Source organism: Ammospiza nelsoni, chromosome 3, assembly GCF_027579445.1.
Source record: "Ammospiza nelsoni isolate bAmmNel1 chromosome 3, bAmmNel1.pri, whole genome shotgun sequence".
Lineage (NCBI taxonomy): Eukaryota > Metazoa > Chordata > Aves > Passeriformes > Passerellidae > Ammospiza > Ammospiza nelsoni.
The window spans coordinates 100064290-100080099 of NC_080635.1; the positions used below are offsets into that span (position 1 = coordinate 100064290).

A 15810-nucleotide genomic window follows, 5' to 3' on the forward strand; every position below is an offset into this window, starting at 1 on the left:
GAACAAACTAAGAAATAATATACTATGAAGCACATATAATAATAATAAGCTTTACTTTAAAATACCATTTTACATCAAACTTAGCATTTCTGCATCTGTTAGCCATCAAAATTATTTCAACTATAATAATCTCATCTTCTGATTCAGGTAGCATTCAAGGTCATTGTAAGGTTTGTGTCATAAATAATTCAAATAATGGGTAAGTCTAATCAAACTAAAATCATTAAAGAAAAATTACTAATTTTCAGAGAGTCAACTTAAAGCTCATTTGTGTCAGCATGTGAACATGTCACTAATTTTGAGCAGCACCCTTCAATTTAGGGAAGAAATGGGAACTAAGTAATATTATTTTTTTCATTTTATACTCAGAAAAAAAAAAGAACAAACTGAAGACTGATAAAAATTTCTAGAATGCATCAGCACTGGCAAAAGACCAGAGGAGCTAAGTTATGTATTTTTAGACAAAAATTCAAAGCTTGAGTTTCAGAGTAAAAGACACAGTTCTCACACAAAATCTCACTAGCTTTGCTGCTGAGATTTCTGTCCCAAATTACAACAACTTCACATTATAATGACCTTAGAAGAAAAATGCTTCCTAGAAGGGAGCTGGGGAGAGGACAAAGGTTGCTGGGAAGGTAAATACGTCCCTTCAACCTTTCAAATGAAGTTTAAATGAAAATCTGATGACTCAGCAAGTAATATAAAGTTCCCCTCTGAAATGAGTTGACAAGATTGTCAATTTGTTAATTATTATCAAAAGACATCAGTAAGTCAAAATATAATTTATACAACAATTAAACCAGCTCTATGTATACAAAGCATTTCATACTATTTTATGAAAGAGTATTTTAAAGTCTCATACAATATAAAACAAATTTTAATAGAGATGTCTCTGTACTTTTTCTCACACTTTTGGTCATGTGAGCATCCTCTACTATTGAAACAGAAACACACATTTATCTAGGACACATCTACCTACTAAATAAAACTGAAAAAGAATTGAGAAATAAAGATCATAAATGTTACGGAAACAAACAGCTCTTCCACTATGGAACATGATTTGAAAAACTGATGCTATGAAGAAAGGTATCATCCTTCACTGTACACAGGTGTGAACTGTAGCATGGAGGACATTCCCAAGCCTTGGTACCTGATTTTGTGCACCTTTCCATTGTACTAAGGGATTCTTTACTTATTTTTTCATTTTTATCTTCAGGGGACCGCCGAGGAATTGCAGTAGTTTGTGATCCCTTCCGAGCAGGAACATGCTGCCCTTTTTTAGTATCAGAGTCTCTGGACTCTGGTAAATTCTTCCCATCCCCAGATTCCTGAAAGAAACATTTACACATGTTAGCATGCTACTGAATGCTACAATCAACGTTTACATAATTACCACGTATTTTTCCCATTTTTCCTTTTTACACTGTACAATGTATGCCCTAGATGCATGTATCACCATATAATTTTCTAAAGAATTACCGAACAATATCCCAAATTACTGCCAAGCATTGTTTAACAATCTCTTTTAAATATTGGCTCAAGATACGGAACAGACAATTTGCATTTAAACTCTGTGTTGACAACCATTAAGTTTGCAGTTATTTTGAAAATTCAGGGATACCGATGAACATCCCTTAACCAGTTTTAGCCACAAAGGTCAGGGATGTTTAGAAAGCATATGTAAATTAAAATTAAAAAGAACAGTTTACATTCCAGAATTTCAATACTACTTCTCAGAAATAAGACAAGCTTACTGACGATTATGTTATCGTGAATATGACATTATATACTAACAAACTGAAGAATTGTCTCAATAATCTTTGTAAATTATCCTTTGGTTAGTACAATTAGACAAAAAGTAGAAAAACTCCAATCAAAGCACTAGGCATTCATTTCTATATACAATCTGAAATAAAACCAACCAAAAACTAAAATACTCTTGCTCTTTTGTTTCCTGTTGTTTATCTGCAGCTCATAACACATAGCAAATTGACAGATGTCCTATAACACATTTAGCAATCTGGAAGAAAAATGCACTAGTTCTTCACCATTTCTTTGTACACCTGTATATATAGGTTTATATACACATACAGGAGTAGGACTTCAATGATCTTCATGTGTCACTTCCAACTCAGGATATTCTATATGCATATTACACGAACTTATCCCTGCTCAAAATAAAAAAGAGTTCAGCAATACCCTCTTGAAAGAGTCAAGCCACTCAGAAGATGAAGTAACTTTGCAAATAATTTAAATTAGATTCACAAAGATGCCTGAAACATGGTCTATTAATTGGCAATGGCACAGGCAGAAACCTTCTAACCTCAGAAATTGAGAGAACTTAAAACATTAAATAAGACTCACCCGTCTGAAGATTTTGACTTTGTGCTTCCCAGTGTCCTCCGTCTGCTTCGTTTTTTCAGCCGCTGTATTTAGATTACAAGTAGGTGTTTGCTTTGACGCCCCCAGTTTTTCACACTCAATTGCTTTTTCTTCTTTATGCTCAAGTTTCACTTGAGTACCTAGTACATTTTGATCAAAGCACTCCATTTTTTTGTCTTCTTCAGCACAGCATTTCACACACACATACTCTTTATCTTCTTCACCCATCTGCTGTGCTTGAGAAAGGCTCAGTCCAACACAATCACCATGAAACCAATCATCACATCTACCACAACCTACCATAAACCTGAAAACAAAGTAAGATAAAAGTCAGTGAAAACTGTGAAAGAAGACTATGACAGAAGATAGAGCACCTTCAGCAGGATATATCATAATAGCTTTGATCTGTGCATCTCAATTATTTGTTCTTACCTAGTGAGTGATTTTCTTTCGTGCTTTACATCCATCTCCAGCCTTACGACATGGTATGGTCTTCCCAAAAGGTTTTTTTTTCCTTTTTGCTTTTTACAATAGTCCAAGAGACTATCAAATCTCACTGTGCTTGTGTAACTTGCTTCCAAATCCTAACAAGCTTCCTTTCAAATTACTATTAATGTTCTTAAGAATGTTAAAAATCAAAACCAAAAATCCAGCAACTTTCAGTAAATTTGTTTGAAAATACTTGAAAATTTTCTTGCATTATCCTTGCTTTCCTACAAATATGATTGTCATCATTCATCACAAACACATCAGCAGCTGCAATCTTCCACAGCAGTATGAGGTCTATAAATGTTCTGACAAACACAATGGGTATATCAACCTATTCTAAATTAGTTGGTATCTTACATCTCATTCTTTAGACCATTACTACTAAATTATTTCTAGAAAGCTGCTTTTCATTCTCTTTACTGGTGAATATGGGCCAGGAGTTTGGCTTCCAAAACCACCAGTCTAGCTTGCAGTGACTGTTTTTGTTTAAATGCGGTACACAGTTTTGTGCTACTCTGCCATTTTATTCAGAGGTAAGTTATTTAAAGAATGCTTCAAATACCAAAATGACCATCTTTTAACAGACACCCTTCAACTCACTTAACTGCATTATTTAAAAGCAGAACCAACTTTAACACAGTTTGTACTTTCACTGCAAAGATCACCTGGTCTAAAATAAAAGCATGATTTCGGTTTTGTGGAAGCATTTTGAAAACTTCATCAGGTATAATGAACACCTAATTGCACAATAGGTACAATTTCCAGTTCAAGTATTTGGGAATTAGTGGAATTTCAAAGTTTCACAGGCTAAAAACCAATTACTTCAGGAGACTAATGTGGTAGGAATTATTTTTTACAAATAATGAACATGGCACCAAGGAACACCTTTCAAATGATGCAGGAAGATCTCTTGTGATATCCATTTCCATTCTCTTTCCCCTTTCATATTTTTGAAGGGTCAGGGGTGGGGGGGGCAGGGATTGCTTGTTGGGTTTTCGTGTGTGTTTTTGTTTGTTTGGGTTTTATTGTTCAATTTTTATTTCTTATTTTCATTTTGTTTTATACTTACATAAACTATATTCAAGATACGTACTTTAAACATATAGTCCAGATGAAGAAAATCCAGAAAGACTGTAAGTGTATTAAAGAACTCAGAAGTTCTTTGGTAACACTAAAAAATTATTTACTGAATTCCTAGGTTTTGAATTTCACAGAAGACAGACCTGACTTAAAAAGTAATTCATGCAAATCTGATCATTTGAGCAATATATTTAAGAGCTAAATATGCTGATCTACAAACCCTATTTCTTTAACCTAATACCTTATAATCTCTTCCATGTGATTCCAAGCAAAATGATACCTAACTTAGGTATGCCCCCACTCAGGCTATCTGTTATCTGATGACTTACCTACTTGGTGGAACCATATAAACATTACAGGATGTGCTTACAGCAACTCTCATTGTCCAGAACTGTAAATCAATGTTCCAGGTGGCTTGATGCAGGTATTGTATTCAAAAATTACTGTTACCTCAGAGATGAAAGCTCTTATTAGCAGCAGACATTTGAAACAAAAGAAGAAATAACTGGATGTTCTGTCCCTCCCTACTCAAAATATGTCAGGATTACATTCTGCTGAAGAAAATATTATTTTGATACAAAATAAGTCTGAGAAGTTTTAGAGGTCCATCAGATTGAGAAAAGCCTATGATGATGTTTGCTAGATTTGAAGAAACTGGTTTTTAAAATAGTTTGGGAAGAAAAATATTTTCTCCTTTTGAATTTTCTTTTTCTGAGCTGCAAGTACATTAATAGTATTACTTGTCACTAACAAACAGCATCTGCCAATCTACTTCCTAATTTTAATTAGAAAGGCAGAGGTTCCTTCATGTTTTGTCAGTATCTCAATCTTTCCAGATTCATGTTCCAGCAAATTGCAAAAACAAGAAAGGTAATGTTAGGGCACAATTACTTCTGATGGCCTCAGCAGAGTAATACTACAGCATTTATAAACACAACAGAAAAACAAGAGAGAAGCAACAGGACTGCTACACAAAGCTCACTGCTCCTTTCTGAGAGCTTGGAGCTAAACATGCATGGGCAGGAAATATAAGGCGAGTCCCTATTTCATAACTGCAAAGGTCCACAGTGGGTGCTTTACACAGAACACATCTTGTACCTCTGCAATAAAATACTAGTAAAGCTCTGGGAACAATGAAACTGGTTACAAAAATTCCCCATGTGAGATTTTCTGCAAAAGCTGAAATAAATTCAAACCACACAGCCAAAGCATCATGCTTAAAGGGTGTTTTGGTGTCCTAAGGAATTAATGCCTGTGGTTGAAAAATAAAAGGAAACCAAGAATACACCATCATGAAACCACAACTGCTATTAATTGAATTTTTATTAAAATATATGTAATTTTTCCTCAGTTTGTAAATTCATGCATCGGAGACTAATTAGTTATACGAGGAAGACGGACTGCAGCATTTAGTAACCAAAACAAACTTTTGATTTGTGTTTAGAAAATGGATATTTGCTGAAGAGATTAAACTAAAATGCACAAGATGCTGCACCACCTTCAACTTTAAGTTGACAGCATATGGAATTTTTCAGCTTAGCTCACACATATTAAGGGAGGTAATAGAGATGGTGTGCAAGTAAGGCACTAGAATAGGTATCCAGTATTAAATCTTTATTTTCAGGTCTATCAAATAAATAATAAAAATCTTAAAAGTCAAAGAACCCTACAATGAATTTCACTCAGAAAAGATCATTCTTCACTAAGACTACACACCAAGAGAGAGGTCATTCAAGCAAACTACTGAAGATGGAAGATTCATTTGGCTTCATTCCAGTCCTCACAACAAGGTTTCAGTTACACTGTATTTTAACACACACAACAAAACTAAAATTCAGGATTCAGAAACCAAGACTACAAAAAGAATCAGGATATATCCATGATGTCTTTTCTATACAACACAATGTATTGTTTACAATTGTTTTGCTTAAACCTAGTTACACAAAATGGTAATTAAAAACACTAGTGCTGCCTGCCTAAAAAAATTCACTATTTCTACTAATTGGGGCTTTTTTTCCAACACTAGTCAAATGCAAAACTGCCACTTTTGAGGCTGGGAGAGAACATACTGATTTTGATACCAGTAATGTAGGTAATCCTTTTTACCATAAGACCACTTAAACATCTCTGCCTGTTTCCCTCACCTGCACACAAAACTATGATTTGTAGCAATTATAATTAGGTAATGAGCAATATTCAATCTAAAAAGGGGAGTCAAGAAAAACTGAAGCCTGGTTTGAAGGCTCAAGGATGTCCTTTTGCACAGTTGTTATTTTTGACTGAAGCAGTTCTGGTATCCTGGACTAGTAAAACATCAACGTTTCTGACTGTAGATTGCTTCAAATCTGAAGTGTAGGACTTTACCCATGTTGTAAGGCTGGATTGGAAGATGTAAAGCTGAAAGAGAAAGAAAAGTATATTTTAAGATATTAAATCATGCCACATTCAATGAAAGACTTGCTTTCATTGGACTTTAATATAAAAAAATTTTTGGAGGAAAAAAATTTTTAAAAGCTGACGAGTGACAGCACACAGTACTATAGCTCACTGGGACTTCTGCATAGAGTATGCTACAGTTTCATCCCTTTAAAGAATCCTCTTGGTAGTCCACATGTCAGCATGAAAAGAGACACCTTAAAATCAGAAAGTAACAGATGAAACATAAAAAGAGACAGAATAATTAATGCAAACCTGCCACAACCTCTCTTATGATCTGAATACTTCCTCTGGTGTGTTATTTGCAATAAATTAAATTAATTTCTTAGATGAAAAAGTCAGGACAATTTATTTTCTAAATATATGGACCATATTTTAAAATTACCTTTATATTCAAATTATGTAACAGCAGCAAGTTTCCAGAGAAAATCATTACTGTAAAATGGGCAGAAACCACCTTACCCATAAAGCAGTTTTTCATTGTAAAGCTATACTTAAAGCAAAATAAAAATCAGGAGCTGTCAAGGGTTATTCATCAGTGTGGGACAGAACTACAAAACCAGCATTTTAAGATTAACTAATAATGCATTGCCACAGAAAATCATTTAGTTTCAAAACAATTGCTTCTCTTTAATCCTTCATGCTTGTGGCACATAGAAATTGGGAAAAATACCACAACAGGACTCAAATCTTAACAAAAAAACCCCAAACCAAACTATTCAAAAGAACACCCTAACCCCAAACTCACCTAAGAGGAGTAAACCCACTGTTCACTTTTTAAGGACTTCAGTATTTAAAGCAAGTCCCCCATCTGCAATTTGTCCCTTAATGGCACTGTTCACCAATCTTCTACAGATCTGTTGTAAACTTGCATTAACATTTCAACTGTTTCTCTGCTGCAGCCAATGTTAAAGCAGGGACATGATATTCATGGCATGGCAGCTTCAGCAGAATGTATGTTCCACATCAGTGAAGTAGCATGGTTTGATACAAAGCTCAAATGAAATATGGTCTGTCAAAAGAAAAAAATCTGCACTACCTTTTAAGCGCACAGAGACACAAGCAGTTCCACTTGCTTCTTTTTGACAAAGTCTAACACAAGTGACATGATTTTTCAAGTTCTGATCTTCTAGAAAAAACCCATAAACCTATCTCAATCATTAGCAGCAGATCTCCTTACATGGAATTTGCAGCATACGAAAAAGACACTGCAAACTTATTGCCGAAGTACTAAATTTCAATTACCCATCTTTTATGCCAGATGTTTCATCTCTTTCTTAAAGGCATAGTTTTCTTTGCTATTTATATTACAGGAACCCCCTCCAAGTAGGAAGCAGCAGGAAGATAAACAACCCTATGCTTTTTGAATTAAAGATGAATTCATGAAACATGCCAAACAGCAAAGCCAAAACCACTAAATTTCCTCAAAACCCTGAAAATAAAAGAGTACATTTCCTAATATTAATTACAAACCTGCACTAAAAATTATGCATATATGAAGAAACATATGTACATATTATATATAATCATTAAGGGAAGCTCCATTACCAGTGGATTCTACACACATTGCATGTTGCAGGATAAGCATAATATGCTTTATAAAGTGCATGCATAAGGACCTTGCATTTATGCTCATCTTTCATAAAAATATTTTAGACAACTTATGGTATTCATTTGCTTGATTCCTTAATGCCACTGGTATTAATAATAATCTTGCCAATACTGCAGCATAGTAACATAATCCATACAAAATCTACAAATACAATTATGTAACCGTAAATAAAAATCACAGTGGAGGCCTTCCCTTTGTTAATTATACATTACAGTGTTGTTCTGTTTATACTGTCATTCAGGTTTTCTACAGCTGTGGGTGGAAAGGCACAATAGCTTTTAATGCTGCAAGGCTTTTCACAGAGGAAGAAAGCAGTAACAGAGGCAGAAAATTTAAAAGCATCATCCATTACTGTAAACTGATGACATCTTGCATAATCTGCTGCTTAACACACTCATACCACCTAATGGACGTTTACTAGAACTCAGGCACCATTATTATTCTAATTACTGTTCCTTGGGAAGAATGCTCTCACAACAAATAGTTTGTTATATATGATGCACTCACGCCAGGCATCACCACCCTAAAAAAATATGCATTTGTAATTTAAAGTTTGGAGCCTCAAGCTCCTTTCTCAACCACTCTTTTTTGTATTGCCTATGCAAATTGCATGATAACCTGGATCCACTATAATTTACTCACATTTAGCACTATTTTTAAAATAAAAATCTCCTAATAATCCTTAGTATGGGTAAAAATGGTTTGCAGTTTGCATCCATCAGCCAAAGTACTTTTTTGTACGGCAGTTCTAAAGGAACATTTTAGGAATTATGTGTAAGCAAGAAATCAAGAATACTGCACCTTTGCTAAATCAACTTCAGTACTTTCCAATTAGTTATCTTTTACAATATTACTAACTTTTCCTCCATATTAAAGCACAACTGAAATGTGGGGGGAAGGAACACCCCAAGTAAAATCTATTCCTGTAAAGCTTAAACTGGCCTCAAACCACACAGAAAAATTATGTCTGACCACTCAAACTGGATTATCAAAGCCCAAGCAACAACAAAACAAAACCAGAAAAAAACCCCACAAAACAACAGCAGAAGAGAATCCTCAAACTCCCACAGGCTATTAGAAAAATCTTACTTGGAATTGTTGAAATCAAGACAAAGTCACCAAATAAAAGTTACAAACTTGCTCTGTAATGTTTTCTAGAACATCTGCTTAGAAACAGAGTATCCCAAGTTGTATTGAATTATTAATCCAAAATTGATCAAATTTCTTGTTAAAGAAGATAAGTTACAAACAAGGGAGACAATCTGAAAAATGCCTGTTAGATTTTGTCTACTTGTACAAGCAAGGAACCAGTTCAGACCTCCAGCTGCAGAGAATTTGAACACCTACAGTGAAAAGCAGAGAAATTTTACATTAGCAGATTTCTCAATGTCTGCAGAGCTACCATCTTCATTTTGCACTATGCTGAGAAATTACGTATTATTTTTAAAATTCAACTACCTTTAATGACCTTTAATCTGTATTCTGGAAAAGTAACTATTGTTTGTGACAAAGCTTAGTATTTTCAGCATCATTAAGAATTTGAGTAGTAACTTCATATTTTTCAATGTGATATGCATATCCATAGACACACACTTTTCATCTATAGGCAAATGAAAACTTTTGCATATGATTTATGTTATTAGCTGATTAGAAAACATCTGATAGCAATATGGGAACACACTGGCAACGTCAAACATGTTGAAAATACTATGAGCAACAACTCAAACCCTGAAAATATGAAAAACTGAAAAAATACCCTTTCAGATGTGCTGAAAATTACAAAAGTCATCTGACTTGTGCAGAAACACAAGGCTGAGTTTTCATATGAAAGAGAAATTTAGTCATGTAGCAAAGATACACCACAATACATCAAGCACACAGGCTGAAAGAGTCCTAAAGCCAAACACTGGCAACCCATTCTCTGAGTAATGAAAAAATATATATAAAATAGCTATGATGGGTACAGCTCATAAACTTCAAGACAAACGGAAGAGAGAGCAAGAAGTAAGTCATTGTTCAAAGCTCAGGTGCCAAACAATGATGATCTATTAACAGAAAGCAAGCAAACATTGTCTCTTACAAAGCAAGATGTTATAACTTGTAAACTTTTTTGATCATGCAAACCTCATGTTCATAAAACAGAATTCCTCCTTTCCCAAACCCACTGTATCTGCAGTACAAGGTAAGTATACTTTGACTTTGCATGTGGCCAGCAAATTACTGCATGTGTTCCTAAAGATATAAATTCACTTCATTTGCCATGTGCTGATCTGAAATAAAACAACATTGAAGTACCATCCTTCTACTCCTGTTCCAACAGGCAGAGTAAAATTACTCTGGGTCTGTGTAAGGCCTATGTAAGCATCGCCCTTTGGGAATTCTGTACACAAAGAAAGCTGATGCCACAATTTCCACACATTACCTTCAACCTGAATCAATTCTCCAAGCTTCGTATTACAATAACAACAAGTGGCTTTACATTTATTAGAGAAAATACACAAAGGTTCTAGTGACTACTACTCTGCATTCTGAATTTTAAATGTTACCTTAATATGACATCCTGCAAAGCTCTTGGCAAATTACTTCCCAATTTGGGGCTGCAACTTCAGTTTAACTTCTTCTCCTATAAGCAATTTCAACCACAGCATTGAATAAAAGTCCCAAAATTGAAACTACCACAGAGCTATAAACAAAAATGTTGTTTTCACATCTTAGCTCTGCCTTTGAGATTTATTGAACATACAGCATTTGTGTCTTACACTTTCTCATCTTCTCTTATACAATGAGAAAAAAGGGTAAGAGCGACCAGCTAGGTGGTTTCAAAAGGGAAACAAAAATTCCTTGAAAAGTAATCCAAACAACAAACTAAAATCCCCTTTTCATTACAGTAAATGTTGATAGTTTTGATGAGTTTCCAAGAGACAGAATTCAAGTTTATCATCATACACTTCTCTTTTGCACTGTACTAGAAGTATTTTCTTTTTCTTGCTCTAATAATTAAATTAGGACAAAATGCCAAGGCACAGGAGATAAAAATTTTGCTTTCTCTGATATCTTAATAATAGCAAATGAATCTGCAAGTTTAAGTTATTTGTAGCACAAAACTACAAAGTAATCTGAAAAAATTAAAACTTTATTACTTAGACTAGTAATAAGCAAAAGTCATGCACTGACAGTCTTAAATTTTCTGTTATTAGGCATGAAGCTCAATAGTGCAAGTTTCCTTATTCCACTACTGTGTCTCTCTCGTTGTTTTGTATACAAAAATTTTGTGTTTATGTGCTAAAAATCTTTCTATGTTTAGCAAATCTGATTATCTTCTGCCAAAAGTGCTGGTTGTGTCCACAGTTTTGCTATGCAGACATAGGAAGTAACACAACTCCAACAAAAAACCCTAAAACGCTGAAGACAGACATTACAAAACTGATGATACCCATAATTAGCATCTGTGGCAACTCATGGGCTGTCTCAATTCAACCTCAGCTGGTGATTCATACACTATATTATTATTCTGGCAGCACTAAGAACTGGCAATGCAAAATTGGGTTTGTTGAACTCAATCCTATATTGATGTGTATTCCTGTATCTTCTGTAATGCTACTTTGACTTTATAAACTAAAATAAGTAGATTTAACTGAGTCACTGCCACATCTCACACTGGTTAGATCCATTTAGCAAGAAAAATTAAGACTTTCTGAACTCTAACAAGACGTTGAAAAAAAACCAAACCACAGTGTTTTTAAGCAAAAATAGAAAGAATATAGCACAAGTCAAACCTGCATTCTTAACAGCTATCAAGTATTTTAAATTCCAAATACCATATTTTGCTTTAAAAGTACCTACAGAACCATTTTTTAATCCAGAAAGCAACCTTTTGGGATGTAAACAATTCACTGAAATACAGGCTACTCATACAGTTTTACTGTCATGGTAATGCCTAAGATGACAAAAACTAAGGAAATGCAACCTGCTTAAAATTAAACACTCTTACAAAGACACAGATGATATGAGTCTTAAAAGGAATTAAAAAAAATAAAACCACATGGAACTAAATTTGAGCACCCCTTCAACCAGGTAATCCTCAGCAACCAGGCAGAGCAAATTCTTTTGCTCTTATTAATTCTTTTAGAAGGTCACAATGATGCAGTTACTGTAGCTGTGCAGTAAATGAATTTTCCTGCATTTGTTTTTCAAATAGGATACAATGAGTCAATAAAGCTCAGAAGGGCCTCTTAGCTACAAACAAATGGCAAAAAAACCTCTCAGGTGCCAAAGGTAGTTGTTCCATATTTCACTCTGATATATGGAGTTCTAAAGCACAATGACTAAAAATTACTATTAAAACTTTTCTCTCATAAGCTAGTCACAAATATCTTCAATTTGACATTAAAAAACCAAAAACTAGGCTAGCAGGTAGAACAGCAACAAAAAATACTTCAATATTAAAACACAGGATGTGTAATAAAGGAATTCTCATTCTTGGACTAACAGATCATTAATGAAACTTAATGGTCTTTTTCAGCTCACTTACTGTGTAGAACAAGTTTTGCCACAGAGGGATATTATCAACTTCAGATGCAACCTCATTATTAAGCTTAAAGGCAATTTCAGATATGCCCATGTGGAAGTTTTGTGGGTTTTTTTCACATTATTCTTTCTCTCCTCCCTAGCAATTACTTAATTACAGTTACATGAAACCTCAGGGCACTGATTACAAAAAGTGAAAAAAAAAATAAATCTCTGCATCTCTACTATGAGGATTGGACCTATACCAGACAAAAGTCACATGCAAACAATTATTTGATTTTTTTAGTTTATGGTGATCCTTCCACTTCAGAGGTTTCTGGAAAGAAGGAAATGACAACCTGGAACACAGATATCTAATTTTTTTTCTGTGAAAAAAGTCAAGCTTAAAGTGCATAATTAAACAGCATAGAAGAATTATACAGTCATCAAAATATGTACTCATATAATAAAACATTTGTATTCAAACTTTTGGGCCAAACTACTTTCTAATGCTCAGTTTAAATGATCAAAAAAAAGTGTATGAGTGCAAAGGAAATTAACTGACTGTATGACATACAGACTTGTATTGCTGGACTGAGACTTTGTTTTGGCATGAGCAGCGTAAAACATTTGGTGGAAGGAAAAAAATTACCTTCCAAGACCAGTAATAAATTCCTAAAACACACTGCCACACACACCTGTTGCCATGTGGCTTTTTGCAAAAGCCACACTGTTTGCTGGGCACCCAAATATGTTTGCTTTCACTAGCAGAGGTATGTTCCAAGCCTTCCTTTTTAACAGTGGAAATGTTATCTGGAATGAACAACGGAGGTTCATCAAGTGAAAGACTTTTGCTACTTCTTCTCTGGCGAGGTTGGAGATTCCTATCATTTCTTTTTGACTTGTTTTTTTCCTTATCATCCTCCTTCAGATGGTCTACAACAGAGGGATCTTTAGTCTCTGCTTCTTCCTTTGTAGAGTTATTTGCTTTTAGCCCAGTTGCAAGTTGGTGTTTGCTGGCTTGCTTCTGACCAGGATGTGAAACATGACCTGACACTGAATGCACAGAGTGGTGGGTATCTTTAGAACAGCTTTGAGGAGTAGGAGATTTCTCACTTGCTTTTTGAACTGATAACTTCTGGGCTTGCCCAGAAGTCTGGACTCGGGGTATTTTCTTTAGCTTTGTGTTGGTCTGTGTTTTTACAGTCACCCCTGAAATGCTACTCTTTGCTTTCAAACCCAGATCAGCTTGTTTCTTTCTTATTTTAACTGGGTTACTTGGATGCTGATGACTCTCTTGCTCATCCGCATTTCGTTTCAGACTTGCTGAAGAGGGACTGTGAAGGCCCGAAACAGCAACACCAGCTCTCGTTCTTGACCAAGTCGTTTCTTGTTGCACTGAACCTGATTTCTGCCGAGTACCTGCACTCAGATTTTGCTTATTCTGTACTATTGATTTACTATGCCGGGGCCTAATGTTCTTTTCACGTTTTGTTGAAATACCAATTTGTTTCTCATCATCCTGCAATTTTGATGCCTCTGGGCCTTCTACTTTAGTACTGTCAATCTGCTGCTGTACATTTTGGCTTGACTGGTCAACAACAGTGCTTTCCAAAATGCTATTTCCTGGGTCAGCTGAAGTAAACTCTTTGCTTTTCAAGTCTTTATTATCACAGTCTGTACTGTCCAATAGTTTCTCAGATGGAGTTTCAGTTTTCTCCATTCCTTTGTCATCACCTCCAGCTTCTGTTACACATTCTTTTACTGACAATGCATTTTCATCAAGAACTTCCACACTGTGGGAACCTGAACTGCAATCAACCCCCTCTTTGACAGAGCTGGACGCATTTGAAAAGGTCTCACAAATTCCATCTGTATTCAAGCCAGCACTGGATGAATCAGTATCTTTTCCAGTGATTTCAATTTGATCATGTTCTTCTGCTTTCTTCTCTGATTCCTCTGCTTTATTATCAGTCTTTTCTTCTGAAGAATTTTCCAAGCCCATTGAATCAATCACATCACTTGTTTCATTTTTAACGGGAATCATTTCAGTATCTGCAGATACTGAACAAACTGACTCAGCACCCCCAGAGTCAGTGTTCATTGCAACCTCTATTATTTCCTTTGTTTCCCCAGGAGAAGGAGAACATGGTTCTGTTAAATTAGCACAACTTAACTCTTGGGATGTTTCTTCAACTTTTGCCTGCTCAAGCGTTTCAGACTTTATTTCTTTCACATCTTCAGGACCAGGCAGACATTTTGTATTACTTTGGGATGCTGTTACTGCTGCTCCTTCCAACTGTCCTGATCGTCTTGTACTACGCCTAACCTCCCTAGGCTGCTCTGCTTTCAGGCGTGCTGCAACATCTGTCTCTTTAACTGGACTTCTCTCTTGTTTCTGTCCATTTTTTGCAGCAGATCCACTTTTTACAGATGATTTCTTGGTATTAAGAGGAGGAGCAACATTCGAGCGCTTGGCTAGCGTGCTCTGCCGCAAACTCCGTACAGGTTCTAGGAAGGCAAGAAGAAAATCTCTTAGCTATTCTGCTTCCTTCTTTTTGCAAATACAAGATTTGCCTAGAACAAAAGTGACTTACCCCAATTTAGCTTTCTGGATACAAAGAGGACTTAAAACTTAGTTATTTACTAAACTTAAAAACCTCCCCAAAGCTAAATGACTTGCATTTCAATTTCACACAGACATAGTTTGGATGTAAAATCCCATAATTCTAAAAGCTATGGAATTTCTACTTAGTGTATACAAAACACAAGCTATGATAGAAAGACAATCCAAACTGACTCTACTTTTGTACCACTCATCCTTTTCAACCTCAAACAAAAATTGCACAAGCCATATTGTGATTAGAAATATAACTGAAGTTTAAAAATCTTTTAGAGAACAGCCTACAAATCTGAGATCCAGTCACATTCTCAGCTGACAACTACTTTTATATTTTCTAAACAAGTAACTATTCCAGTGGCTTTCTAAACAGCATAATCACCTGCTTTGTACCACAGGCTCTTATTTAAATTTTAATTGCCATAATAAATAATTTTATCTTTTTAACTCAACCTGCTCTAGAGGGAATAAGCAGAGCAGTAAATAACTCCTGTTCAACAAGTTAGAAATCCCATAACTACAATAAATTAGCTAACAGAAAGAATTAAAATATTTTAATAAAATATTAAGTATCTTGAGATATTTGGATTAAAGACTTTCTGACTGCTATTACTATAACCTAATTCAAACTAAAAAGAGAATATGCTAATAAAAATAGAATCAAAACTTTACCTGGAAATAAGAG

The 15810-nt window shown here is 35.0% G+C and overlaps 1 protein-coding gene across 6 annotated transcripts in view; it reads right to left on the minus strand.

The window, feature by feature from the left end:
• Positions 1-15810, minus strand: part of PHF3 (PHD finger protein 3) — a 49837-nt gene that overhangs the window by 14156 nt on the left and 19871 nt on the right. For 4 of the 6 annotated variants that reach the window (XM_059467253.1, XM_059467251.1, XM_059467252.1 and 1 more), the window contains 3 exons: positions 13204-15016; positions 2365-2689; positions 1151-1328 (listed from right to left, as the gene is read on the minus strand). In XM_059467253.1, coding sequence (XP_059323236.1) covers positions 1151-1328; positions 2365-2689; positions 13204-15016 — 2316 coding nt within the window. Of the gene's footprint in view, positions 1-1150; positions 1329-2364; positions 2690-2814; positions 4131-7135; positions 7695-13203; positions 15017-15810 lie in introns of those variants that run through there. The other 2 variants (XM_059467257.1, XM_059467255.1) reach the window with 2 other exon arrangements.